General features: G+C 46.2%; 1 protein-coding gene and 1 long non-coding RNA gene across 2 annotated transcripts in view; one reads left to right on the top strand and one right to left on the bottom strand.

The window, feature by feature from the left end:
* LOC110260323 (uncharacterized) overlaps positions 1-25,308 on the top strand; it is a 90,436-nt gene extending 65,128 nt beyond the window's left edge. Inside the window, exon 4 of the long non-coding RNA XR_014844240.1 lies at positions 23,464-25,308. This is a non-coding gene — a long non-coding RNA (uncharacterized LOC110260323). The remainder of the gene's footprint in view (positions 1-23,463) is intronic.
* Positions 15,325-20,573, bottom strand: S100A11 (S100 calcium binding protein A11). The gene is made up of 3 exons (NM_001004045.1): positions 20,539-20,573; positions 16,513-16,659; positions 15,325-15,639 (listed from the first exon to the last, which is right to left on the bottom strand). The coding sequence occupies exons 1-3, from the start codon at positions 20,539-20,541 to the stop codon at positions 15,490-15,492; spliced, it is 300 nt and encodes a 99-aa protein (NP_001004045.1). The 5' UTR covers positions 20,542-20,573; the 3' UTR covers positions 15,325-15,489.
* Positions 25,309-25,588: the final 280 nt, after the last annotated feature.

Genomic DNA, 25,588 nt, shown 5'->3' with positions numbered 1-25,588 from the left:
AGCCACGACAGGAACTCCAAGGTCTTTTAATTTTAAACTAAAATATATATATTTTAGTTTAAGCATTCCTTATATATTCCACAATATATCAAGACTCTTAATAAACACTCAAAAGGAACCAGACAAAACCTTAATGAAAATCAGTCACAGGTTTGTGGGTATGCTTATACTATGCGTTGAGGTGGCCAACAAAGAAAAGCTTAGGAATTCTACCTCTTCTCTTCCATCTCCTAGTCTTAAGGGACTGTGATTTTCCAGGTCTCTTGAAAGAAGGAAGAAAAAAAAGGATGCTGTGTCTTGAGTTAAACAATCAGGCCAGAACAGAACACCAGCTTGTCTGGACCCCAAGAGTTCCTGGAATTGGGGGAGAACTCTCTAAGATAGGATACAGCAATCATGGGCTGTAGTCTGCCAGTCTCATATACAGTTACCTTTTCTTTATTAAAACTCGAGAGGGGAGTTCCCATTGTGGCTCAGTGGAAACAAATCTGCCTAGCATCCAGGAGGATGCAGGTTTGATCCCTGGCTTCACTTAGTGGGTTAAGGATCCAGCCTTGCCGTGAGCTGTGGTGTAGGTCTCAGATGCGGCTTGGATCTGGCATGGCTGTGGCTGTGGTTAGGCAGGCAGCTGCAACTCTGATTTGACCCTAAGCCTGGGAACTTTCATATGCCATGGATGTGGCCCTGAAAAGACAGAAATTCTAGGGGCTGTGTGAAAGGGAAAGTTATTTAAGCCCCAGATACTCTGTGTTCATGGAGGACACTGGAATGTGGCTGGGGAGTGCCTAGACCTCCAGAAATGTCACTCCATGGGCCCCTGGTGACACAAGACCCTGTGAAAAGCTGGCCACTTGGTATGACCTGATGCCTCAACAATATTAACCAGCAAGTAGCTTTGGGGTTTCTGTGCAATCCTATTCCAGGGCTGGATGCTAAGGGAAGCTGCTGTGAGGCACCGGGGAAATACAAGCTCTGTGGAGTTTGTACCGGGAAAGGGTGTGTCCTTGCTTCCTAGCTAATGCTCTGGAACCCTCTGGTGGCTGCAGAGTGAGTAGCTCTTCAGTGGGGTTTGGTTTCTCCTAAGAGGCCCTGGCAGAAAAAGGAGCCCTTGTCTAGGAACCCGAGGCCTGAAGATGCTGCTGGGAAGTGTACAGAGCTGGCTTGAGATAGCGGCTGTGATTTAGCCTTGGGCACTGCCCTAATGGCTCATGTCTGTGGTAGCACTTCTCAGGGCTTGAGCAGTGGGAACACTGTGTGCATGATGCAAAACAAACCCACCCCCAGAACCCTATGAAAATTGAGATATAAGGTTGAACTACTCTTTCATGATATATAGATAAAAATCTCAATTGGGGCATAGAATTCAACTAGTTTTATTGGTTGGCTTTCAAGTGAATTCATTCTAACATTTTGAGCATATTCTATTTTTTTTTTTTTTCGGCCATGCCTATGGCATGTGGAAGTTCCCAGGCAAGGGGTCAAATCGGAGCTACAGCTACCAGCCTATACCACAGCCGCAGCAACTCCAGATTTGAGCCGCATCTTCGACCTACACCACAGCTCACGGCAGCACTGAATCCTTAACCCACTGAATGGGGCCTCATGGATACTAGTTGGGCTCATTACCACTGAGCCATGATGGGAACTCCTGAGCACAGATATTCTGAAAGCCAGAGTGCCTGGATAGTGGGGGATATGCTCGCTGGTAGTCAGTGGAGGTATCTTTGAAGTCTATACTGTTCAAGTCACGTAAGAAGGAAAATGTAATCCAGGTCTTGCTTATTTAAAATTAACACAATAATTTTGTAGTCTACAAAACTCTGTCTTACCATGTGTTATTTGTGCCTTATAATCATCCCAAGAAGTGTTTTAGATTGATTAGTGTTATGATTACAGTAATTTATTGTGGTTTACATGTACTATTTCTGAGTCTCACAAAAGCCCTGTAAGATAGATACTGAATCTGTTTTTGGATGAGAAAAGGAAGCTCAGAGAAGTTAAAAATAACTTAGTGAAGGGCATGTTTATGGCCCTATTAGAACCCGGATCAGCCTCGTCTCGAGGCCTCCCTTTTTTTTTGTCTTTTTTCTTTTCAGGGCTTCACCCGCGGCATATGGAGGTTCCCAGACTAGGGGTCGAATTGGAGCTGCAGCCGCTGGCCTACACCAGAGCCACAGTAACTCGGGATCTGAGCCGCATCTGCGACCTACACCACAGCTCACGGCAACACCAGATCCTTAACCCACAGAGAGAGACCAGGTATCGAACCCGCAACCTTATGGTTCCTAGTCGGATTTGTTAACCACTGAGCCACGATGGGAACTCCGAAGCCTCTCTTTTGGCACCACCCCCATTCTGCCTTTCTTGGAGTAGAGCAGCAACAGCGACAGCTGCTTAGGACCATAACCATAATCTAGGCAGGAACATGGGGATGAAATAGCTGTGACAGGAGGTAGTATGTGCGGCCAGGGATTCATGTATATAGATGGTAAAACCAGGAGGAATTTAGAAGAGCAGGCTCCCTTTGCTGGGATCCTTAAGAATAATTTCACGGGAGATAGGATTTGAAGAGAGCCTTAAGGTTGAGTCACTGTCCCAATTTGATAGACGTTGATGGGTCACGTGGAACAGGTGCTGAGAGAGGACAATCCAGGAGGAGGAGTAACATGACTAAAAATACCGAGGGGCGAGTATGCAGGGCACATTTGGAGAAGCAGCAAGTGCAGTGAGACAAAGGGTTACAGTGAGGGCTAAGGGCTAGACTATCGCTGCTTTAGAATTCCAGACCGTAGACTTAAATTATAGACACAACTAAACCACAAGAAGCAGAACCACTGACGACTGGAGGTGGGAGAGAATGGGGGCCGGGAGATGACGAGGCTGAGGCTGCTGCTGTTGTGGGCCTAGGCTGGCATGATGGTGATGAGAGTGGATGGCAAGGTACAGGCTTAAGAAGAATCTGCAGGACGCATCCTCAGAGCGGCCACTACTGAGCTGCGGGGCATGAAGAAGAGGAAGGACCACAACTACCTGGAATTTTCCAGCCCAGGCACCTGGTTGGAGCATTGTGGTGTCTGCCGGATGCAGGGAGGGAACACTAGTTTGGGAAGGAAGGTTCTGATCAAGCTGCTGGTGGGATTTCTAAGTGGAAATGACCTGTGTTGTGATTAATCTGAAATCATTTGTCCCACCCCTGGCACAGTGACCTGCAAGGGAGAGTAGCTAGACACGGGCTGTCCCAGTTGTCACTTTACAGAGAACTGCTTCCCTGGGCCCTGTCATGAGGCTCTCTGCACATGTTTTGTGGGATCCTGGCAGGAAGCCACTCCAGCAGAGTTTCCCAGCCACGTTCAACCTTCTAGTGATGAGAGCATCACACTGGGATTTGGAAAGCTGAGTGCAGCTGCTAGGCTGGGTGCTTCTGGGAGTGCACGGATGAAGGTGACACAATCCTTGTGCTTGAGGAATTCACACTCCTGAGGAGTAAGAGAAGGCCGTGGAGGCAGGCCAGGAGGTAGATGTTCTGGCTGGTTATAGAACCAGACACTCTCATGGCTCTGGTGGATGTCATTTCCATCCCCAAGCCCCTGAATTTCCCTGTGCCTCTTCCTCCCACTGGGGGCCTCCCTCAGCATCTTGTCGCCCTTCTCACAGAGGTTAGAAATTGCCTGTATGCTTGTTTGTCTCCCTCAATGCTTGTAGATTCCTTGGGATCAGAGGTTTGTCTTGGCACGTTCTGTTCTGTATTCTGAACAAGATACAGTGGACGTTAACCCTCAGTGGATGTTGGCAGGAAGTGTCAATCACTAGTCAACATAGGTTGCTGAGAAGAGTGACCCTGGCTCAGAATGGCATCCTCTAAACATAAGAATTCTATGGGGCATCTGAAGGGGAAGGGCGGAATGATGGAAAGACCTTTAATGGCCCATCCGTGATAAGTTCAGATTCTCTTTTTGGAAAATAGAACTTAAAATTGATCTCATTTAGCAAATAAATGAATTAAAGTCTTTACTCCATGTTTTAAACTTCTCAGCTTATCTGTTCTTAGAAGGTAACAGTGGATACATTAGCCATAATGTATAGCCATTATGTCATAAAGGTTTATAGTGATGGAAGAACTTTCTTTATGAAACAACTGTCCATCAACTTGACCCAATATTTGATAACATTGTTTTCCTTGTTCGCATTTAATGAAAGTGACTGTGGTAAGAGGATTAGAAAATTGGGAGGGAGGGGGTTGAATTCACATTTTCGCTTTTGGCCTGGGACCTGGCCCCACACACTCAGTGGTCAGGCACCAGCCCCAGGGCCACTTTGAAGCCTGCTGTGGCAAGACCCAGTCTACCCACCTCAGGCCAACACCAGCCCCAGGATCCCCAGGGCCCCTACCCACCCACCAGCTGGCCAGTTATAGTTCTGAGACACCTCTGCCTATTAGCCAGCTTCCCCCACCACTGGGCCAGCACAAGCTTCAGGACTCCCAGGGCCCTGCAGCCAGAGATCCTGGGATCTAGATCCATTCATCAGTGAGCAGCCCTACCCCTGTGCTTGCCAGGACTTAGTCCCACCTGTCTGCAGGAGGATATCAGCTCTGGTAGCCCTGGGCCCTGCAGCCAGAGTCCCCAGGGCCCAGCATTAATGCAGTGGGCACTAACCACAGGACCCAACTTCACCCACTGGTGGCTGGGCACCAGTCCTGGACTCTATACCCACCTACCAGTGGGCAGACATCAGCCCCAGAACCACTGAAGCCCTGCAGCCTGCTATGGCAGGTTACAGCCAGCACATCAGTAGGCCAGGACCAGCCCTGGAAGCCCCCAGGGCCCTGGCCTTCCTCACCAACTGGGAAACACCAGCTCCAGACCATCTTGAGCCTCTCAGCCAGCAATTGCAGGATCCAGCCCTACTTAGCAGAGAGCTGAAACCAGCTTCAGGACCCCCAGGGCCCTCCAACCAGAGACCCCAAGACCTGACTCTCTCCATCAGCACCAGCCCTGAGACCCCTGGGCCCCAGCCCAATTCACCAGCAGGCAGCACAGCTTTGGGACACCCCAGAAACTGCAGCCATTTGTGTCAGGAACCAGCCCCACCTACCAGCAGATTGATACTGGATCTGGGAACTCTAGCCTCGTGACCTCCTGCTCGAGAACCTGGCTTTGCCCACTAGTGAGGCAGCACTAATCCTGGGATGCCCTAGGGTTCCACAGACAGCTGCCAACCCCACCAATCAGCAGCTAGCGGTGAACTGGACCAGGGGCCAGCCACACCTGCCAGACTGCCCACAGTGGCCAGCCACCACAACGGAAGGACATATGCAACCCACAGGGGGCATGCCTAGAGCATATAGCTCTGTGACCAGAGAGGGGTGTGCTGTTGGGACTCATACAAAAGGCCACGAAACCAACCCGCCACATACATAGAAATAAAAAGAGCACATTAGGCAAATGAGGCACCAGAGGAACATGTTCCAAACAAATAAGATAAAACCCCCAAAGAACTAGAGTTCCCTAGTGACCTAGTAGTTAAGGATTTGGTGTTGTGATACGGCTTGGGTTTACTCCCTAGCCTGGGAACTTCCACATTCCATAGGTGCTGCCAAAAACAAAAAGAAAGCATCAAGGAAGAAGAGAAAGTTCTGTACAAGAGGACCCCCATGAAGCTATCAGTTGACTTTTCACTTTTCAGCAGAAACTCTAGGTCAGGAGGGAGTGGCATGGTATATTTAAAAGATGAAAAGAAAAAGCCTATAATAACAACTAACCATACTCTGCCCAGTAAGCTCGTGTTTATTTTTATTTTTTTTTTGTCTTCCGTCTTTTGAGGGCTGCATTGCAGCATGTGGAGGTTCCCAGGCTAAGGGTCTAATTGGAGCTGTAGCTGCTGGCCTAGACCACAGCCACAGCAACGCCAGATCCTTAACCAAGCGAGTGAGGCCAAGGATCGAACCCAAAACCTCATGATTCCTAGTCGGATTCGTTTCCACTGAGACACGATGGGATAGATTGGATGGAGAGATCAAAAGTTTTATAGACAAGCAAAAGCTAAAAAAGTTCACCACCATCAAACCAGCTTTGCAGGAAATGTCAAAGGAACTTCTCTAAGCAAAAAGAAAAGACAACAAGTAGAAACATGAAAATTATGAAGGAAAAAAGCCCATTGGTAAGTGTAAATGTACAGTAAAGACAGTAAATCAACTATGTATAAAGTCGATAGGAAGGTTAAAAGACAAAAGTAGGAGTTCCCGTTGTTGCTCAGTGGTAACGAACTTGACTAGTATCCATGAGGACTTGGGTTCGATCCCTGATTCTGATCAGTGGTTAAGGATCCCGTGTTGTCATGAGCTGTAGTGTAGGTCATAGAGGTGGCTCGGATCCCACGTTGCAGTGGCTGTGGCGTCGGCCGGCAGCTCCAGTTCCGATTCAACACCTAGCCTGAGAACCTACATATGCCGCGGGTGCAGCCCTTAAAAAAAAAGGACAGGAGTTCCCGTCGTGGCGCAGAGGTTAACGAATCCGACTAGGAACCATGAGGTTGCGGGTTCGGTCCCTGCCCTTGCTCAGTGGGTTAATGATCCGGCGTTGCCGTGAGCTGTGGTGTAGGTCGCAGACGCGGCTCGGATCCCGCGTTGCTGTGGTTCTGGCGTAGGCCGGTGGCTACAGCTCCAATTCGACCCCTAGCCTGGGAACCTCCATATGCCGCGGGAGCGGCCCAAAGAAGTAGCAAAAAGACAAAAAGACAAAAAAAAAAAAAAAAAAAAAAAAAAAAAGGACACACACAAAAAAGGACAAAAGTAGTAAAATCATCCATATCCACAATAAGTAGTTAAGGGTAGTTAGGGTATACACAAAACAGAATGATATAAGATATGACGTCAAAAACAATAATCATGGGGGAAGGAGAGTAAAAATGGAGAGTTGTAAAAATGTGTTTGAAATGAAGAGGTCAGCAACTTAAAATAGTGATGTGTGTGTTTATATCTATATAAAATATGTGTTGTTATATTTAAATCTCATGGTAACTAGGTTCTCCCATTTATTAGCTCTGAGACTTAGGGCAAGTCACCTAACCTCTCTGAATTTGTTTTTCTTTTTTTGGCCACACCTGTGGCATGTGGAAGTTCCTCAGGCCAGGGATCAAACCTGGGTCACAGCAATCCTAAAGTGATCCTTAACCCACTGAACCAGCAGGGAACTCCTGTTTTATCATCTTTAAAGTGAGGATAGGGAGTTCCCGTCGTGGCGCAACGGAAACAAATCTGACTAGGAACTATGAGGTTGAGGGTTCGATCCCTTGCCTCGCTCAGTGGGTTAAGGATCCAGCGTTGCCGTGAGCTGTGGGGTAGGTTGCAGATGTGGCTTGGATCCGGTGTTGCTGTGGCTGTGGCATAGGCTGGCAGCTGTAGCTCTGATTAGACCCCTAGCCTGGGAACTTCCATATGCTGCGGGTGCAGCCCTAAAAGGACAAAAGACAAAAAAATAAAATCAAATAAAAAAGTAAGGATAATAATAACCAATATTTGGGGAACTCATTGCATTTTACAAATCATTTTTGTATATTCATTCAAATACTTACTGAGTGCCGGAGTTCCTGTCGTGGCTTAGTGGTTAGCGAACCCTACTAGCATCCATGAGGACATGGGTTTGATCCCTGGCCTCACTCAATGGGTTAAGGATCCAGTGTTGCCATGAGCTGTGGTGTAGGTCTCAGATGCAGCTCAGATCCTGCATTGCTGTGGCTGTGGCATAGGCTGGTGGCTACAGCTCCGACTGGACCCCTAGCCTGGGAACCTCCATATGCCATGGGTGTGGCCCTAAAAAGACAAAAAGAGCAAAAAAAAAAAAAAAAAACCCAAAAAACTTACTGAGTGCCAGCTATATGCCTGGCACTCTTGAAATGCTGAGGGTAGAGAAATAAAGACAATCTCTGCCTTTGGGAACCCCAGTCTAGCAGGGCAGGCAGAAGAATAAAACAACATGTAAGGTGAAAAGTACTGTAGCCAAGGTGCCTCTGGTTGTTGCTAGAGTACAGAGGAGGCTTCCCAGATGGGCAGCCACTTGAGGCTAACCTCAAGGATAGGGAAGAACCAGATGAGAAAGGTGGGGGAATGGGAGAGTAAAGGAGAGGCATCCAGAGAACCAGAGGTGATTTGGAAGGTTTGGCGGGTGTGTGGGATGTGTACCTTGGGCCGGAGATCAGGACATAGAATATGCGAAGGGCCAGATCACTAAAAGCTGCTGATGCAGAGGGAAGAAATTTGGACTTTATTTTGATTACCGTGAAGACCATTGAACGTTTAATGCTTATATTCATTTTTCCGATTATGAAAGTAATTTGTATCCATTGATAGAAAAATGAAACATACAGAAACATATAAAGGCAAGAAGGAGCATCCAGAGAGTACTAATCATTGTTCCTGTCTTGGTAAATATACTTGATGAAGGCATATGTGTATATCTACTATATCCCGGGTACTTAAAATGTGGTTCATGGACCAGCAGCAGTGGCATCACCTAGGAGCTTGTTAGACCCTTGAAATCTTAGGTTCCACCCCAGACTCAGGGAATCAGAATCTGCAGCTGAAGTGGAACAAAGCTGTGCAGCAGTGTGTTCTGAAGTGTCTCATTGGTAGTGAAGGAGTTCAAGGAGACGGAGAGCCAAGCTGATCAGAGTGGGAGGGGAGGCTTCCTGGAAGACGGGAGACTTCAAGTAAGTTTTGTAGGATATGTGGAATTAGGCCAAATAGAGGGGAGAGAAACAACAAATGGATTAGTGGTTAAGATAGAGTTTGGAAGTGTATTCGTCAGGCTTCTCCAGAGAAACCAAGAAGATATGTAGATACAGCTAGAAGGAAATTTATTACAGTAAATTGGCTCTCAAGGTGACAGAAGCTGAGAAACCCCATGATACTCTATCTGCAAGCTGGATATCCCAGAAAGCTGGTGGCATAATTCAGTCTGAGTCCAAAGGCCTGAGAATTTGGAGGCCAGATGATGCACGTCCCCACCTGAGTCTGCAAGCCAGAGAACCAGGAGTGTTGAAGTCCAAGAGAGGAGGAGGATATGTCAGCTCAGAGGGGGTGAATACACCCTTCTTCTGCCCTTTATTCTATCCAGGCTCTCCAGGGATTGAATGCCGCCCACCCACATCAGGAGGAACTTCCACTTTACTCAGTCAACCCGTTCAAGTGCTCATCTTTTCCAGAAACACCCTCCATGACACACCCCCCAAAAATTGTCAGCTATCTGGGCATTCCTTTGCCCAATCAAGCTGAAACATAAAATTAACCATCACCTGGAGTCAGGCAGATTTGGCCTTGCCTCTTACTTATTTGCTGTGAGACCAGGGAAAAATTCTCAGTCTCTGTGTCTTCGTGTCGTACTCCATAAAATAGGCATTAATAATTGTGTTTATATTACAGGATTGTTAAGAGGAATAGTTAAGAGATAGTCTACATAAACCTCTCAGACACATAAAAAGCACTCAATAAGTTATTAGCTATTAGTATTATTACTATTAATGCCAAAAATAAGGGTACAACACTTAGGACATGGAAGACACTCAAATTTAAGTTGGATCCTATCAAATTGAATTCCATGTGAAAGAAGAAATAGCAATGGCACAAAGGTAGTGGAAGGCCTGGCAAACCAGGTTGAGGAGCTTATTCTTGTAAAGAATTCAGCAGTGTAGAGCAGCCTGGAGTGCTAGCAGAAGCATGACTGGCTGTGAGACTTAAGAGGAGACACAGACTGAGTTTGGGAATGACCACAGTTAAGGCTCAGGGAGAAGGGCGGGTGAAGGAAACAAAAAAGGATGAGAGCTTGCTAAAAGGAAGAAGGAATCCTTGAAGAAAGGTCTGGTGCAGGAAGTGTACAAGATGAGCCAGGATCATCTTATAGCAGAGAGCAAGGACCTTAGCAAAGGCTACTGGGGTCACGTCATAGGGATTTAAGACCTAACTCAAAAGAACTCCCACTGGCCAAACATGAGACAGTATGAACATTGATCAGGAAAACAACCAAGATGCATTTAATATGCTTAAATCCATGCATTAATAATGATACTAAATAACAATAAAATGATCCCACCGGTCACTTTTAGAGGATGCTAGCTAATGATTCTGACACCACCTACTAAGGGTGGTTCCCCACACACACCACCAAGCAATTCTCTACCTGGAGATAGGGTCAGATCCTGAAGGTGAAGGGCTTCGTCCTACAAGACTGTCCCCCTCCCCTCACTTTAGAGCCAGGTGAAAGTCCAGGGTGTCACCCATGCTTCTGACCAACTGGTTATAAATTGGAGGTTCCCATGACCTTTTCCTTAGATTCCATCAGTTTGCTGCAGTGGCTCACAGAACTCAAAGAAACATTTATTAGCTTACTGACTTATAAAAGAATACATAACTCAAGAATAGCCAGGTGAAAGAAGCATTGGGCAGGGCTTGTGGAAGGGGGCTCAGAGCTTACATGTCCTCTCAGAGCACCCCCCCCCTTGTCTCCACATGTTCACCAACCCAGAAGTTCTCTGCACCCTATCCTTTTGGGGTTTTATGGAGGCTTCACAACACAGGATGATTGATTAAATCATTGGCGATTGGTGATTGAACTCAACCTCTCCCCTCCCAAGAGGTCAGGGGTGTGAAACTCAAAGTTCCAACCCTCCATTCACCTGCTTAGTTCCCTTGGCAACCAGCCCCCATCCTTAAGTTCTTCCTAAAAGTTATCTCATTAATACAACAAAATACAAAATCCCAAGGACTGTAGGAACTCTGTCAGAAATACATATTTGTATTTCTTATTATAAGTCACACTGTCACATTAGGGCACTTATTGTTATTTTGAAAACTGGTAAATCAAGGGAAAGAATTAAGTATGTATCCTGTTCTTTCTGTATTAACTGTTCTTTAGGATAACCCAATAGTTGATGAGGAGAAATGTCTCTTTGTAAAAGCATCAGAAATAAAAATGAAGAAAATATAATCGATTAAAATTATTTTAATTTTTCAGTTCCTAATGAAATCATGGATTTGGGTAATGAGCAACAATGACAGCACAAAAGAAGCAGCAAATGGATGTTACATGAATCCTACATTAGAGAGACTACAGACTAAAATCGATAGATGCATAGTGATCAGTTGCACTGTGGGGGTCTTATTTTATTCTGATTTGATCAAACAAATGATGAAAAAAACCACCTTTTTAGATAATTGGGGGATATGTGAACATTGGCTATTAAGGAATCCTTGTTAAATTTTTTAAGGTGTGAAAAATATCGTGATACTTTAAAAATGAAATAGTCATTATTCCTTAAAGATCTATATAGAAATATTTATGTGTAAAATATGTTGTCCGGGAGTTCCTGCTGTGGCACGGCAGGTTAAGAATCCAGCATTGCTGTAGCTGGTGGCATAGGTCACAGCTGTGGCTCAGATTAGATCCCTGGCTTGGGAACTTCCATGTGTCGTGGGTGCGGCCAAAAAAAAAAAGTGTTGTCTGAAATTTACTTTAAGAAAATCTCGTGTTGAGCTGGTGGTACATAGGGTGTAAATTAAACAAGATAGTACCCATGAGTCAGATTATGCTCTTCTTTCTGATTTTGTAGGAATTTTCTTTAATAAAAAGGAAAAAAGGGACAGGAGGTTTAAAAAAAATCATCTGTGTGTAGCATTCCCTGTTAAGGGCATTTTCACTCTCATGATTTCCCTTGACTCTTATACCAACCCTGCAGAAAGGCAGGGTAGGGAGGATTACTTCCTTTTTGTAGTTGAGGAACAGACTAAAGAGAACTCTCCTGAGGTCACACAGCTGGTGTGTAGCAGATCTGGGACCAGAATCCAGGTTTTCTAAAACCAGGAGAGGAAGATGATACAGTGCGGTGGGAATCCAGGAAGAAGATGATTTCAGCGGACATGGGAGCAGTCACCAGTGTCCAACAGTGCTGCGAATTGGAGATTGTTATGGTAGTTAAAACCGGCGTGAGGATTTGTTTGATCCCAGGGAAAGCAGTCTCAGCCACGGGGAGAGAAAGCAGCCAGACCGCGGGGAGTCGAGGAGGTTTAACGGGGCTGATGAGGAGAGGGTGGCTAGCCTTTATGAAGCAACTTCGGCTGTCCAGTTGATATGAATGTACAGCTCTGCAACTTTCATATCTGCTTTTCTTCCTCTGTCAGAAGTTAATCTCTTTGTGGACTGGACTTGCAATATTCTTTAGTCCTCTGTTTTGCATTCCTACCAGAGGCTCTGGCAACTCCATATGTCATGTTAAGGATAACGTGGATACTAAGTTGCTGGAGGATGAAATATGAAACTGGTAACAGCCACATTTCTGTCTACGTGGGAAGCATTCTCCGCTGAGAGAGGTGAGGCTGGGGCCCAGGATTACTGTTGTTCCCCTCCCACCCAGTGCATGTTCTCACAGGGTGCGCCAGTCACTCAGACCCGGTTCCCAGCCAGTGCAGCCTCACTTGTCCCTCTCAGAGTCTTCTCTCTTGGCTGTGGCCGGCCAGAAATGCTTTCACTGGTGACTGGGGAGATTTAGGAGATTAGGGAGAGCAGAGACAAAGCATGAGTTATCACTGTTGCTGTACAGGTGTGGTTCTCTCCGTCTCTCTGCCCAAATACCCAAGACACCTCTCACCAGGTTCCTGGAGAGTACAATAGGGTCATTGTGAGGTGAGCAGGTGCAGTGAGTCACCGAGGTCCTCCTGAGGTGTAACCGGCAGGGACAGATCTCCCCCTTGTCACCGGAGCCTAGCCAGGAATTGTTGGTGCAACGTCCAGCTTCAGAATCCTTTATATATTTGCATGACTATATATTTCATTTGTAGAATCTCTCTTTGCTTCTGCTTTTCCTTTCTCATGTACTTCCTGCCTTTATTTATTTGAACATTTTTAAGAAACAAATTAGGAGTTCCTGATGGGGCACAGTGAGTTGAGACTCTGACTGCAGTGGCTCTGGTTACTTCAGAGTTGTGGGTTGGATCCTAGGCCCAGTGCAGTGGGCTAAAGGATCCAGCGTTGCTGCATTTGCAGTGTAGGTCACAGCTGCTGCTGGGATTCAGTCCCTGGCCTAGGAACTTCCATATGCTGCAGATGTGGCCAAAGAAAGAAAGGAAGAGAGAGAGGTGTTGAAGTTGGTTCCAGATTGATCTCTCTCTAGTTACTTGGGTCCAAAGTCTCTCACTTGTTGCTGATGGTGCCTCATGGGAAGTGTTATGTTTTGTCTGTGAGCCCATTTTACCGAGATTTGCCGTCTGTGGAAATCCTCCAAATGGCTGGAGGTATCTCCATGAGGTGGTCTGGGTTTGCCAAGGGTTTTATATTTACTGCTCTGGGGAGTCGGTACCGGGAGCAGTGTGTGTTTGAGTCTCACGCCTCTAGGAAGTAAGTGCGGCATCCTGACTTCTCTTGGATCACTTTGTTCCCCCTGCAGCTCCTTCTGAGTCTTGTCTGGGGCGGCAGTCCAGTCTTCGCCACTGATAGGGCAACTCTTTAGTGGTTTGTCTCCTTTAGTTAAGAGTTCAGGGAGTTCCTCTCATGGCGCAGTGATTAACGAATCCGACTGGGCACCATGAGGTTGCGGGTTTGGTCCCTGCCCTTGCTGGGTGGGTTAACGATCTGGCATTGCCGTGAGCTGTGGTGTAGGTTGCAGACGCAGCTTGGATCCTGTGTTGCTGTGGCTCTGGCGTAGGCCAGAGGCTACAGCTCCGATTAGACCCCTAGCCTGGGAACCTCCATATGCAGCGAGAGCGGCCCAAAGAAATAGCAGAAAGACAAAAAAAAAAAAAAAAAAAAAAAAAAAAAAGAGTTCAGTCCCTATTCCCGGGTTCACATGACCCGGGTTCCCTAACCCGGGTTCACATGACCCGGGTTCCCTAACCCGGGTTCACATGACCTCGATTCTGGCAGTTACAGTCAGGGGTTCCCTTTTTGCTTTTCGTATCTGGATATTTCGCTTTCTGCTTTTTTTTTTTTTTTAAAGGGCCGCACCCGCTTCATATAGATGTTCCCAGGCTAGGGGTTGAATTGGAGCTACAGCTGCTGGCCTACACCACAGCCACAGCAATGCCGGATCCTTAACCCACTGAGGGAGGCCAGGGATTGAACCTGCATCTTCATGGATACCATTGGGTTCGTTTCCACTGAGCCACAACAGGAACTCCCTTTCTTTCTGCTTTTGAACTAAATATTTAAGCTTTTTTTGGGGGGGCAAGTTTGCATTTTATGCAGCATTATTTGCAGTAGGAAGGAGCTTACTGTATCTGCTCCATCCTCAATCTTTTTTTTTTTTTTTAGGGCCACACCCACGGCATATGGAAGTTCCAGGCTAGAGGTCGAATGGAAGCTGCAGCTGCCAGCCTGCACCACAGCCACAGCAACACCAGATCTGAGCTGCATCTGTGACCTACACCACAGCTCACAGGAACGCTGGATACTTAACCCACTGAGCGAGGCCAGGGATCTAACCCGTGTCCTCATGGATACTAGTTGGGCTTCTTACTGCTGAGCCGCAATGGGAACTCCTCAGTTCCTTTTCTTAAAATGGAGAATTTAAAGATATTTGAGAAGCAGTCCCAGTGAAATATGCTTCCAGATCTTTTGAGTTTTTCCCCCATTTGTTTGCAGTTGTCTCAGCATCAGCCACAGTGATCTTCAGTGGATTTCCCTAGTCAAGTTTTTGAAAAGAATTCAGTTTGGCTTTTGGAAAGACAACAGTTATCTTTCCACACTCTCATAGTTGTTTATGTGTTTATTTATTCATTCATTGTTCTTCCCCCTACTGGATAGGTGGGACCTTGTCAGCCTTGCTGACAGTATCCTCAGAACCTATGACACTGCAGGTCGTAGGGTGAATAGATATTTAATGTGTGAACAATGACAAGTGATATCTCTTCATCAGTCTGAGTAATTCAGAGATGATTCTGTTGGTATCATTAGTCTTGATTATGCATACCCCCCGAGTTGCATGTTTTTTTTCTCTTTTTACGGCCGTACCTATGGCATATGGAAGTTTCCAGGCTAGGGGTCGAATGGGAGCCGTAGCTGCAGGCCTGTGCCACAGCCACACCAGATCTGAACCGTATCTGTGACCTACACCTCAGCTTGTGGCAATGCCGGAATCTTAACCCACTGAGGGAGGCCAGGGATTGAACCCACATCCTCATGGACACTATGTTGAGTTCCTAACCTGCTGAGCCACAAGAACTCCCCAAGATGCATTTTTACTATTTATCATGCAGCTTCTGGTAACTGTTTCCATCCATCTAATAGATATTCCTCCCATCTTCTTCCTCCCTTGCACAGATTTACCAACTCTCCAGTGTGTGCTTTAAAAAACGATACTGCTTTATTACGACCAGCAGGCGTGGCCTGCATGGGGTGGTGGGTGTGCTGGGCTCAGAGTATGTGTGGGCTGTGAGGAACAGATGATACCTGGGAGACTAGGAGGAAAGGGGTGGGTCTGGAGGCCAGGCCCAAAGGCTCCTCAGATTTACTTCTGGGTAGACTTAATAAAGGAGTCATGGCAAGCTATGGCCAGGCCGCCAATAAGATTAAGAAATTCTTGGAAATCTAGCTGCCCATCAGAGTCGAGGTCCAATTTCTTCATCATGCGGTCAAGGACACCAGGGTCTTTCTGGTTCTGCAAAGATAGTAACAATAATGATATTAGTACCTTTATACTTCACTTTCCAAGGTGCTTTCAGAAATGCTGCCACATCTTAATTCTCACAAGAGTAAGAGGTACAGGGTAGGGCTTCTTAATATTTCCACTTTTCAGACACAGAAACAGACCCAAGCAGGTGCAGTGACTTGCCTAAGTGGAAGACCTGGGACTTGGACCCAGCTTTTCTGGCTCCTAGTCCAGGGTTCCTTCTGTGACAATCAGGAGTTATTCAATTTGTAAAACAGTGGGACACTTTTTCCAAGTGTTGCATGCAACTCCGATATACAAACTATATAAAAGTGGGTTAAAAAAAAAAAAAGTGGATTGAGGTAGAAAGAGGATGCAGGCCCTGCCTAGTCAGCCTCACACTCCACGCATTGAGGCCCCCAGCACATACACACACTTATGTCACTGGTTACACCTGGCTACTTAGTTAATTTCGAAAGTCAGTTCTTTCCTTGCACACGTGGCAGTGGCTACCATATCCAGTAGTGCAGATACCCAGCATTATTTCCATCACTATAGGAAGTCCTACTGAACAGGGCTGCCCTAGAGGCTTTGAGGTGTTGGAATAAAATTTGAAAACTCTTCTATTACTCTATTTTCCATTTCATAAGCCTCACTCCTTAAATGAAAAAAAAAAAATCACTCTTCCCTCTGTTGGGTAGTTTGATAACTTTGATTTTTTAGGACACACTTTATTCAAAGAAGAGAAGAAGAGATTGTGGAATAGTCACCCAGAGCTCACTCGGCCCAAGGGGCTCAGCTGCTGTCTTTCACTCGTAGCCTTTCTGCCAGGGTCTTGTTTCATGCCAGGGGTTGTTTGGGGGTGGGGGCTGGGACAAGTACCTGTGTGAAGGCAGCCAGCTCTGTATTCATGAAAATTAGGAACTCGGTCTTGGAGATTTTCGTGTTGTTACCGTCCCTTCCAGCATGCTTTTGGAAAATAGCAATCAGAGATTCAATGCAACGCTCAGTCTCTGTGGGTCTTTTTGCCTTTGGAGAAAAAAAACAAAACAAAACAGGGCTCAGACAAGGGCAAGATATCAAGAGCTGTACAAGAGAACACCCCAGAGGATCTTGTCTCTTCATTTTGGGTCAGATTTTCCTAAAAAGACTAGGTCATGTTTTTAGAGGGCTCAAGGAGCCCAAGAAAACCACCAAAAGTCACATTCTGTGAGCTTCCTCACCGCATCTCCTCACATGTTTATTCTAGGTGCAAGTTAGTGAGAGTAAGTATGGAGTGTGCTGGTGGGTTTGAAAGCAGTAGACTGCCTAGATGAGCGTGAGGGTGATAGGGTTTATTGATATTTTTATAATGTGTAGGTAAATATACATAGAACTATATATCCATAAATCTGCGTGCACCAAACATTGTCTGTAGCTTAAAAAACTCCCTATTAGGAGTTCCCGTTGTGGCTCAGCGGTTTACAAACCCGAATGGTATCCATGAGGATGTGGGTTCCATCCCTGGCCTCTCTCAGTGGGTTAAGGATCTGGTATTGCCGTGAGCTATGGTGTAGGTTGCAGACTTGGCTTGGATCTGGTGTTGCTGTGGCTGTGGCGTAGGCTGGCAGCTGCAGCTCTGATTCGACCCCTACCCTGGAAACTTCCACACGCCATGGGTGCAGCCCTAAAAAGAAAAAAAAAAATTCCATATTTTCCAAAAGTATATAGAGGCTACTTTAATGAATGAAATACCAATTCCTTTTAAAGCAATAATGAATTCCTGGGACTCATGCACTTTCTAGAAGAAAACTAAAAGCATACTTATTGTGTATTGGGTGGGAGATCTAAGAATTTTTCAGATGTTCAAGAGCCGCTTTCACATTAGAGGTAGGAACCATTAATTTTACATGTGAGGAAACTGAGGCATGAGAAGGGAACTGACATGGCAGAGCTACTTCTAAAATCTCAGTCTCCAGGCTGCTTTCTGCAGCCTTTGGCTTTTGCTCCTTTTATTCCCCGATGCCACTAATTCCCTCAGGAATGGCTGGTGGAACAGCTCTGATCACTAAACCGGGAAGGCTCTCAGGTTGCTGTTCACAGCTCTCATGGCATCTACCCGGCTGAACCACCCCTGTGGTTGCACCAGAAGCAGGAGATTCATATCCTGTTTAGCCTCTGTCTTCCTTACAATAGAATTCTTCAAGGAAATCCTGTCCTCCTGTCTGCCTGTCAGTCTAGCCGGCACCTGGGGCTCGATGTGATCGCCCCCTGGTGGAAAAGAGCAGGAACTGCACACTTCCTGGAAAACTTGCCAGGCCACACCCTTCCCCTGAATCTTTATCTCTGGACTTGGAGATAAAGCGTGGATGTTTGGATGTTTGGATTTTTGGATGGCGACGTCTGCGATGTAGCATTTAGCCCGCTAATTTGCTCTTGGGATGGACTTCTTGGACCTAGAGCTGGAGGCTTTCAGGCCCTATAATTAACATGCTAAGGATTGATGTGAGCCCAGTTATTGATTTGAGCCCTTTGCTGCCTAGCTGTCGGTCTCCTTCCCTCCATCAGTCTCTTCAGGTGCTTTAACTGCCTGGCCAGGGGTCAGGGTGCTTATTGTATCCTGGAGCATCTATAAACTCTTCTGCAGGTGGATTCCTCCCCAACAGTCCTGTTGTCAGAACTTTTTCTTTGGGAAAGAAAAGGGTTGGTAGCACCAGGGTTTTGGTGAGAAACAAAATACCACAACCTAGAAACAGATGTGTTTGCACAACAGCTTTTCTTATCAGGACTAAAATCTCATTCTTACTAATGTGTCAGATGACAGGAACAAGGTTGGCTGGGAGGGCACACCAGATAGGGTAGAAGGTTGTAGGCTGAGGAGCAAAGGCTCTGTGCCTTTTTCTAAACCTACAGGAGTGTCCTCTGCCCCTGTTCCTTACAGAACTCAGATTGCTTTGATTCCCCAGTTTCAATGTGGCATTCTGCTTTTCTTTTTTCTCTGCTTAATATCAGTTTTGACTATTTTTTTCCCCTTGAAAACTGTTGCTATCAGCCACATGGAGAATATTAAAGCCCCTGAATTTCTCCCCAGAGGTAGTTCTCCAGAGCAAAAGAAAGAAACATAATTATCAAATTACTTAAATGGAGTTGCAAAATTTGTAGTGCTAGAGGGGACTTTGGAGATGGTTCCCTGCCAGAGAGGCTCAGAGACAGGAGAGCTCTGCCCAAGTTGGAGCAGTGGCTGAAGAAGAGAACAAGATCTCCTGCCTAGAGGCCAGTGTTCCCCATCACTGCATTTTCATAATAGTATTTGATGGGAACAGTGATAGGAAGGAGAAAACAGTATAATAAATAGACACTGCGAAAGAATTTTAAAAATGCATGCTAAACACTCAACATTTGGGGGAAAAAAAGAAAGAAAGAAAGAAAAGAGCACCACTTGAAAAAATACTGCAGTTCTCATTCTTAACTGAGGTGTTCCCTTTCCCCCCAAAGCGCCCTGGGGGCATCCACCTTCCTCCAGGGCAGCCATTCCAGGTCTTCACCACGTGGTGGTGCTCGTTCTGCCTTTTCAAGTTTCCAGCTGACACGGATTCTCTAATTTTTGCCCGGAAAGAAGAAAGGGCGGTAGCAGAGAGAGGCTGACAGACCGAAGCAGGGGTTGGCAGACGTGTTTTGTAAAGGGCCAGATGGTCCATACTATCTCTGTCACTCTGCTTTTGTAGCAGGGCAACAACCATATATAAAACTCATGAATGGGCGTGGCCGTGTGCCAATAAAACTTTATTTGTGGACTCAGGCTTGATTTTCGTATAATTTTCAAGTGTTACACAGCATAATTCTTTCTTTGATTTTCCCTCAGCTGTTTAAATGTGTAAAATCTGGAGTCCCCATGGTAGCCAAGGGGAAAGGAATCGGACTAGTATCCATGAGGACGTGGTTCCATCCCTGGCTTGGCTCAGTAGGCCAGGGATCCCGCCTTGCGGTGCGCTGTGGTCCCTGAGGCATCTCTGATCTGGCCTAGCTGTGGCTGTGGGGGAGGCCGGCAGCTATAGCTCCGATTCGACCCCTAGCCCGGGAACTTCCACAGGCTGCCACCGCGGCCCTAAGATGCAAAAAAAAAGGAAAAGAAAGTAAAAATCTATTCGTAGTTTGTGAGCGGAAGTTTGCTGATTCCCTTCACCAAAGAGGGGCCCAGGAGCTTTTAGAGCTGGATTAATGGAAAAGATAGAATTCAAAGTGGGGATGGCAGAAGACGAGAGAATAAAAGCAGAGGACGGAGTGAGTGCCGAAAAAGATGGTGGGCCAAAGGGGAAAGGAAAAGAGGGGGCTTCCTGGGCCCGGCTCCTCCCACATTCCTGGCCTGCGCTCGGCTGGCTGGGACCGGCTGGAGTTTCAGAGTGTGTCTTGGCCCTTTGCCGGTAGTTTCCTGAAACTCCGATCTTCCCTAGGGCTCAGACGACTAGTTTTGAAACATGCCCTTTCTGGGCTCTCTAACTATGTGGAACCAGCGCCGCCTTGCAGAATTCTAACCTCTGTCTTTAGAGGGTCCCCCGGGCACCCCAGCACCGGCGGCGAGGAGCTGCCCGCACCCGCAGGACAGCGGAGCAAGGGGTCGGGCCTGACTTCACCTTGCAGCGGGCTCCTGGAGGGGCGCAGCTCGCAGAGCTTTTCCTCAACCCCAGCCCTAGACCTTTGCCAGGAAAACAAAAGAATTTCCCGTTGCTAACCCTAGGCTGTTATTACAGGTATAATTTAGGACGTCTTCCTCCCATCTCATCTTCCTCAATTCCCTCCCATCGAGTCTTTTGTCCGCGGTTTCCTGCCACATCCACATAAAAAATCAAAGACCAAGGTTGGAGGGAAGCATGCTCTTGCTTTTGTCTTTTCACATAAGAGGAAGGCAAATGAAAAAGTGCGGCGGCTTACCATGTCGGAGAGGAGCAGGGTACGCGGCTGCTAGCGGGAAGCGGCGCGGCGAGCTCTGGGCAGCGGGCGGGGGCTCCTCGCCTTCCCCGCCGGGCCCCACCCGGCTCCGCCCCGCGCGGCTCCCGCCTGACTCACGCGCCCCCTCCTCCGCTCCACCCGCCACGCGGATCCGGACTTGTTGCCTTCGCCCTTCGCTACCCAACACACAGCTTCACCTTAAAACACACAAAACCCATTGTCCTCGCTGAGCCTTAAGCAGTCTCTCTCTCCCCCCGTTCTGTGGACCTTGAAGATTTTTTAACTTTTCTGAAAAAGAACTTTTGCGTAGCGGTCTTTCGGAAGTCTGTTCAAGTCGGGGGTCCTTACCATGTACCAGCTCAGGAGCTCATTTACTCAATCAGTTTACACAGACAGAAAGATCCCATTTAAAAACGTGCAACATGGAATGTGGGCCATAATTGCAGATAGAAGTTCCCTAGGAGCCAGGGCTGTCTATTTCACACAGGGGACAGTTATAAACAGGGGTTAATTTTGCCAACCAGAGCTCTGTTCTCTCAGACGTTTCTCTTAGCCAATAATGGTTTGAACAAACCCAAACAAAGCCTCAGACCCCAAAGTACTGCATCAGTGCAGTACTGCTGCAAACTAGTGACCCATGCAAGTAGGGCGTGTGGACTTTAAAAATATGCACAACTTAAAAGTTGAGAGTTAAGTTTTATTTGGCGTGAAATGAGGACTATAGCCTGGGAGGCAGCATATCAGAGAGCTCAGAAATACTGCTCCAAAAAGGGGGGCGGGGAGAATGTCAGTATATATGTGATTTTGGTGAAGGGGGATGTACACCCAACCCAAGCACACAGTTTACAGAAGTTTGCTGCTGGTCTTGTGAAGGTTACTGCTAGTCACGAGAAACAGATGTCACCACGAAGGATTTTAGTGCTTTTCTAGGTAACAGGAGATGCAAGAATTTGGCTCATAAAATCTTCTCCTGAAAGTATGTGAAGACCTGTTCTGCCAGGTTTCCCAAAGCACGAAGTGCCTCACTCCTGCTCTCCCACCCTGAGTTCTTTCAAGGGGTGTTGAGGGTCGGCAGCTGCAGTGACTCATGATTCAAAACTTCTAGAGGCAGGAGTTCCTGTCGTGGCACAGCAGAAACAAATCCAACCAGGAACCATGATGTTTTGGGTTTGATCCCTGGCCTCACTCAGGGGGTTAAGGATCTGGCATTGCCGTGAGCTGTGGTGTAGATTGCAGACGTGGCTCGGATCTGATGCTGCTGTGGCTGTAGTGTAGGCCTGCAGCTGTAGCTCTGATTGAACCCCTAACCTGGGAACCTCTATATGCCGTGGGTGCGGCCCTAAAAAAAGCAAAAAACAAACAAACTTGTAGGGCAGGTGGCAAGTACCAATCTCCAGTTCATTTATCTATGTGCAGTCGGTAACGAAGTTGAGAGAAGCTCTGGGTTCTAATCTTGAGCCTGTAATTACTTCATTGCAATATTTTTGGCAAAACCCCTCATCTGTTGAGCCTCCATTTCCCAGAGTAGTTGTCCCTTCCTTTCCTACTTCATAAGATTGTTATGACCCTCAGATAAAACAATGGCTTTGAGAGGGCTTCAGAAACTGAAATAGATGCGAATGAAAGATGAGGGCATTGTGAAAACCGGTTCCTGGCATCCTCTCTGCTCTTGCAACCTCGGCTGGTCACTTCTGAGCAGATCTTCATCTCTACTCAGCTACTCCAGACCCACGTTTTCAGTTGTTCTGGAATCCACCTGAAAGTCTCACCTGAGTCTCGAATTCAGTAATTTAAGCGATGACTTGTTTTCCCTAAATCTGATTCTTTCCTGTTCTTCCCAGCTCTGCTAATGGTATTGTCATTTTCCTGGTTCTCCAGACTAGAAAAATTTGGAGCCAGGTTTTGATTTTAAATCCCTTTTTTATCTCCAAATCGTATCAAGTGCCAAGTATTGTGTTTTATTTTTATACTCTGTTTTGGGTCTGCCCCTCAAATTTTCTATTCCCACCTCTAGTGTTCTTGTATAGGTTTTCATTCCTTCTCTCCTCCTAACTAGTCTCTTGCCCTCTGATCTGTTTTATTAACTGTTGAAAACACATTTTCCTAATGTACAACTCTGATCAATTGACTGCTTAAAAATGAAACACTACAGAAGAGCCAAACAAGATGGCTCTTCTCTGCCTTTATTTTATTCTATTTTATTTATTTTATTTTTTCTTTATTTTGTCTCCTCAACATGTGGAGAGTCCTAGGCTAGGGGTTGAATCGGAGTGGTAGCCTCTGGCCTACACCACAGGCACAGCAACGCCAGATCCGAACCGTGTCTGCAACCTACACCACAGCTCATGACAATACCGGATCCTTAATGCACTGAGCGAGGCCAGGGATGAACCTGCATCCCCATGAATGCTAGTCAGATTTGTTTCTGCTGAGCCACTACGGGAACTCCTGCACTGCCTTTTATATCAAATCCAAACTTCTTAGCCTCTGTCTAGCTTTGAAAAACCTCTTTAAACCTTAATGAATGGATGAATAAATGAATTATTCAACTTAATTTTATTCAAAAAATATTTTTTGGAAACTACTATGTGTCAAGCCCAGGCCTAGGCACAGGAGATACAAACATGACTGTGATATGGTACCTGCCTTTGAAGTGGTCTATGGATAGACGTTAGTCCTATGGTGCTTTGGGGTTTGCTCCAAGGATGGCTGCTGGGGTCCACAGATATCCTAAAGGTATATGTGAAATTTTCTGCATAAGAGAACTTTTTCTTGGGAAGGGTCCATAGCTTTCATCTGATTCTCGGAAAAATCTATGTTGAAAAATATTAAAGAATCATTAATCCAAATTACTCCATATGTGAATCATGGAACATTCTATACCATACTTTTTTTTTTTTTTTTAAGGGAAAACACCCTATTTATTGCCTATGCTGAAAGTCCAGCACAGTTGGTGAATTTTTGCATGGTGCGATCCTGTGCCCACTGTCACAGCTATTTGGATTGAGGTTAGTTCTGCACTCAAAGACTTCTAATCCATAGAATGGACAGTAGCGATGCTTCATAACATGTCATGAAAAGAGGAGCTGGGACCATTCGGCTTTGGGGAAAACTGAAATTAGAAACACAAAGTGAACTAGGCATTTGGAAGAGCTGAAGTCGAACATTTACATGGAGAGAATCATGAGGTTATGGCAAATCAAAATTACAAAGAAGCAGACACCGTGAAGAATCAGAAGTTAGGACGTTTGGAAAGAATGTGTGGAACAGCAGGGGGAAATAAACCAGTTGTTAATGGGAAATAGAAAAAGCGGCTTCGTGGATATTAGCTGAGTTATGCCAATGATGAAGCACTGAGCATGAGGAGCCGCAGTCCCACCTTTCTAGTGTTCTTAGTCTTCCTGGACGTGGTTGTTTAGTTCTCCTGATTTCCTGTAAGACATCTAGTCTTTCAATAACTCCCCTGCCCCATGAGGTAGCTTAGTGAAGCCAAAGGAAAGAGCTAAAGCAAATGAATATGAACTGTCTAGAACCCAGTTGGGGGATCAGCCCCATCCGGGGATGGCCGCCCATGGTGGCACCTCCCCAGGGTCATGATGAAAGGGTTTTCAGTCAAAGGAGGGAGAGGTCAGGAAAGATGGCACTCAAGGGAGATTTGAGGAAGTAGTTAAGCAATGTGTCAAAGCGAAGGGCTAAGTTGGGCAAGGGGCTGAGGATGAATGAGGGCTGGTAAATTGATTTCAAGAGACAAAAAAGAAATACATATGAGTCAATTTATTCAGGAAATAAATGTGGGGACTGCCATGGTGCAGGATAAAATTCTTATGTATAGTCTAAGCTTTGTGCAGGGCTGGGCAGATTCTTTAATGGACACAGAATACCGGGGGTGTGACCAAGGCACCACGACAATGATGGGAAGGAAGCGACTGGTTAACTGAAGAAGCAGAGAAAGTGTCATGGAGGGAGTGATGCTTGAGTTGGGTAGTGATGGATGAATAAGACTTTAACAGGTTAAAAGAAAAAAAAGAGTTCACCAGGTGAATGGGCACCACGGCGGCAAAGCAAGGTTAAGTCGGTTAGTACAGCACAATATTTATGATGACGGACTGGAACTAGAGTTTGGGGTTCAAAACTAGTGCTATGACATATCTGTATGAGCTCCAGCAAGTCATTTATCGTTCTGTGCCTCAGTTTCATTGTCTATAAACTAGAGAGACTAGTAGTACTTACTTCATATGGTTGTTGTGAGGATTAAGATGCTGTCAGGTAAAATGCTTAGAGCAGTGTCTTCAGAGGAAGTTTACAAAATAGCTTGTGCAAAAGCGGGGAGAGATGAAGCATATACATGTGCTCAGTGCTTACAGGTGGTTCGGTGGTCCTGGGCTTGGGGTATGGGGGGATGGAAAATGTGGGGCAGATGCTGTGAGATTGAGCCTGGAGATATAAGGGCCAAAGCTCTGAGGGATATGCTTGGAAATTTGGGGTGTACCCTGAGGGTTATCTCTCCAGAACCACTGAAGTTTTTATGGGAGGTCCCTTCTTAGCTCCGCAGTAACGAACGTGACTAGTGTCCATGAGGATGTGAGTTCTATCCCTGGCCTTGCTCAGTGGGTTAAGGATCCGTGTTGCCATGAGCTGTGGGGTAGGTCAGCAGCTACAGCTCTGATTCTGTCCCTAGCCTGGGAACTTCCATATGCTGTAGGTGCGGGCCTAAAAAGACAAAAGATAAATAAAAATAAAAAATAAATAAAAGAGAGAGAACCACTGAAGATTTTAAAACAGGAGAGTGATATGATCCATTTTACCTTTTGAAAAGTATAGAAAATATCCCAGAGAGAAGGAGACTAGAGGCAAGGAGCGTAGTAGGATATTGGTGCAGTAACCAAGGTGAGAGGGCCAGAGAGAGATGGCAGGGAATTGCCAAGTACTGAGAAAGCAAATATAATTGAACTTGGCCTCTGCTTAGATGTGGCGGGTTTGGAAGAGGGATGAAATCTCTTTAGGAGAGAATAAGACTGAGAACAGTCACGTT

Source organism: Sus scrofa, chromosome 4, assembly GCF_054392235.1.
Source record: "Sus scrofa isolate SSC_HxYL_T2T_F1_AM1 chromosome 4, Sscrofa_HxYL_maternal_Yorkshire_Landrace_v2.0, whole genome shotgun sequence".
In the NCBI taxonomy this organism is placed as follows: Eukaryota; Metazoa; Chordata; class Mammalia; order Artiodactyla; family Suidae; genus Sus; species Sus scrofa.
Note: the sequence above shows the minus strand (reverse complement) of the source record. Positions and strands in the feature narration are given on the sequence as shown.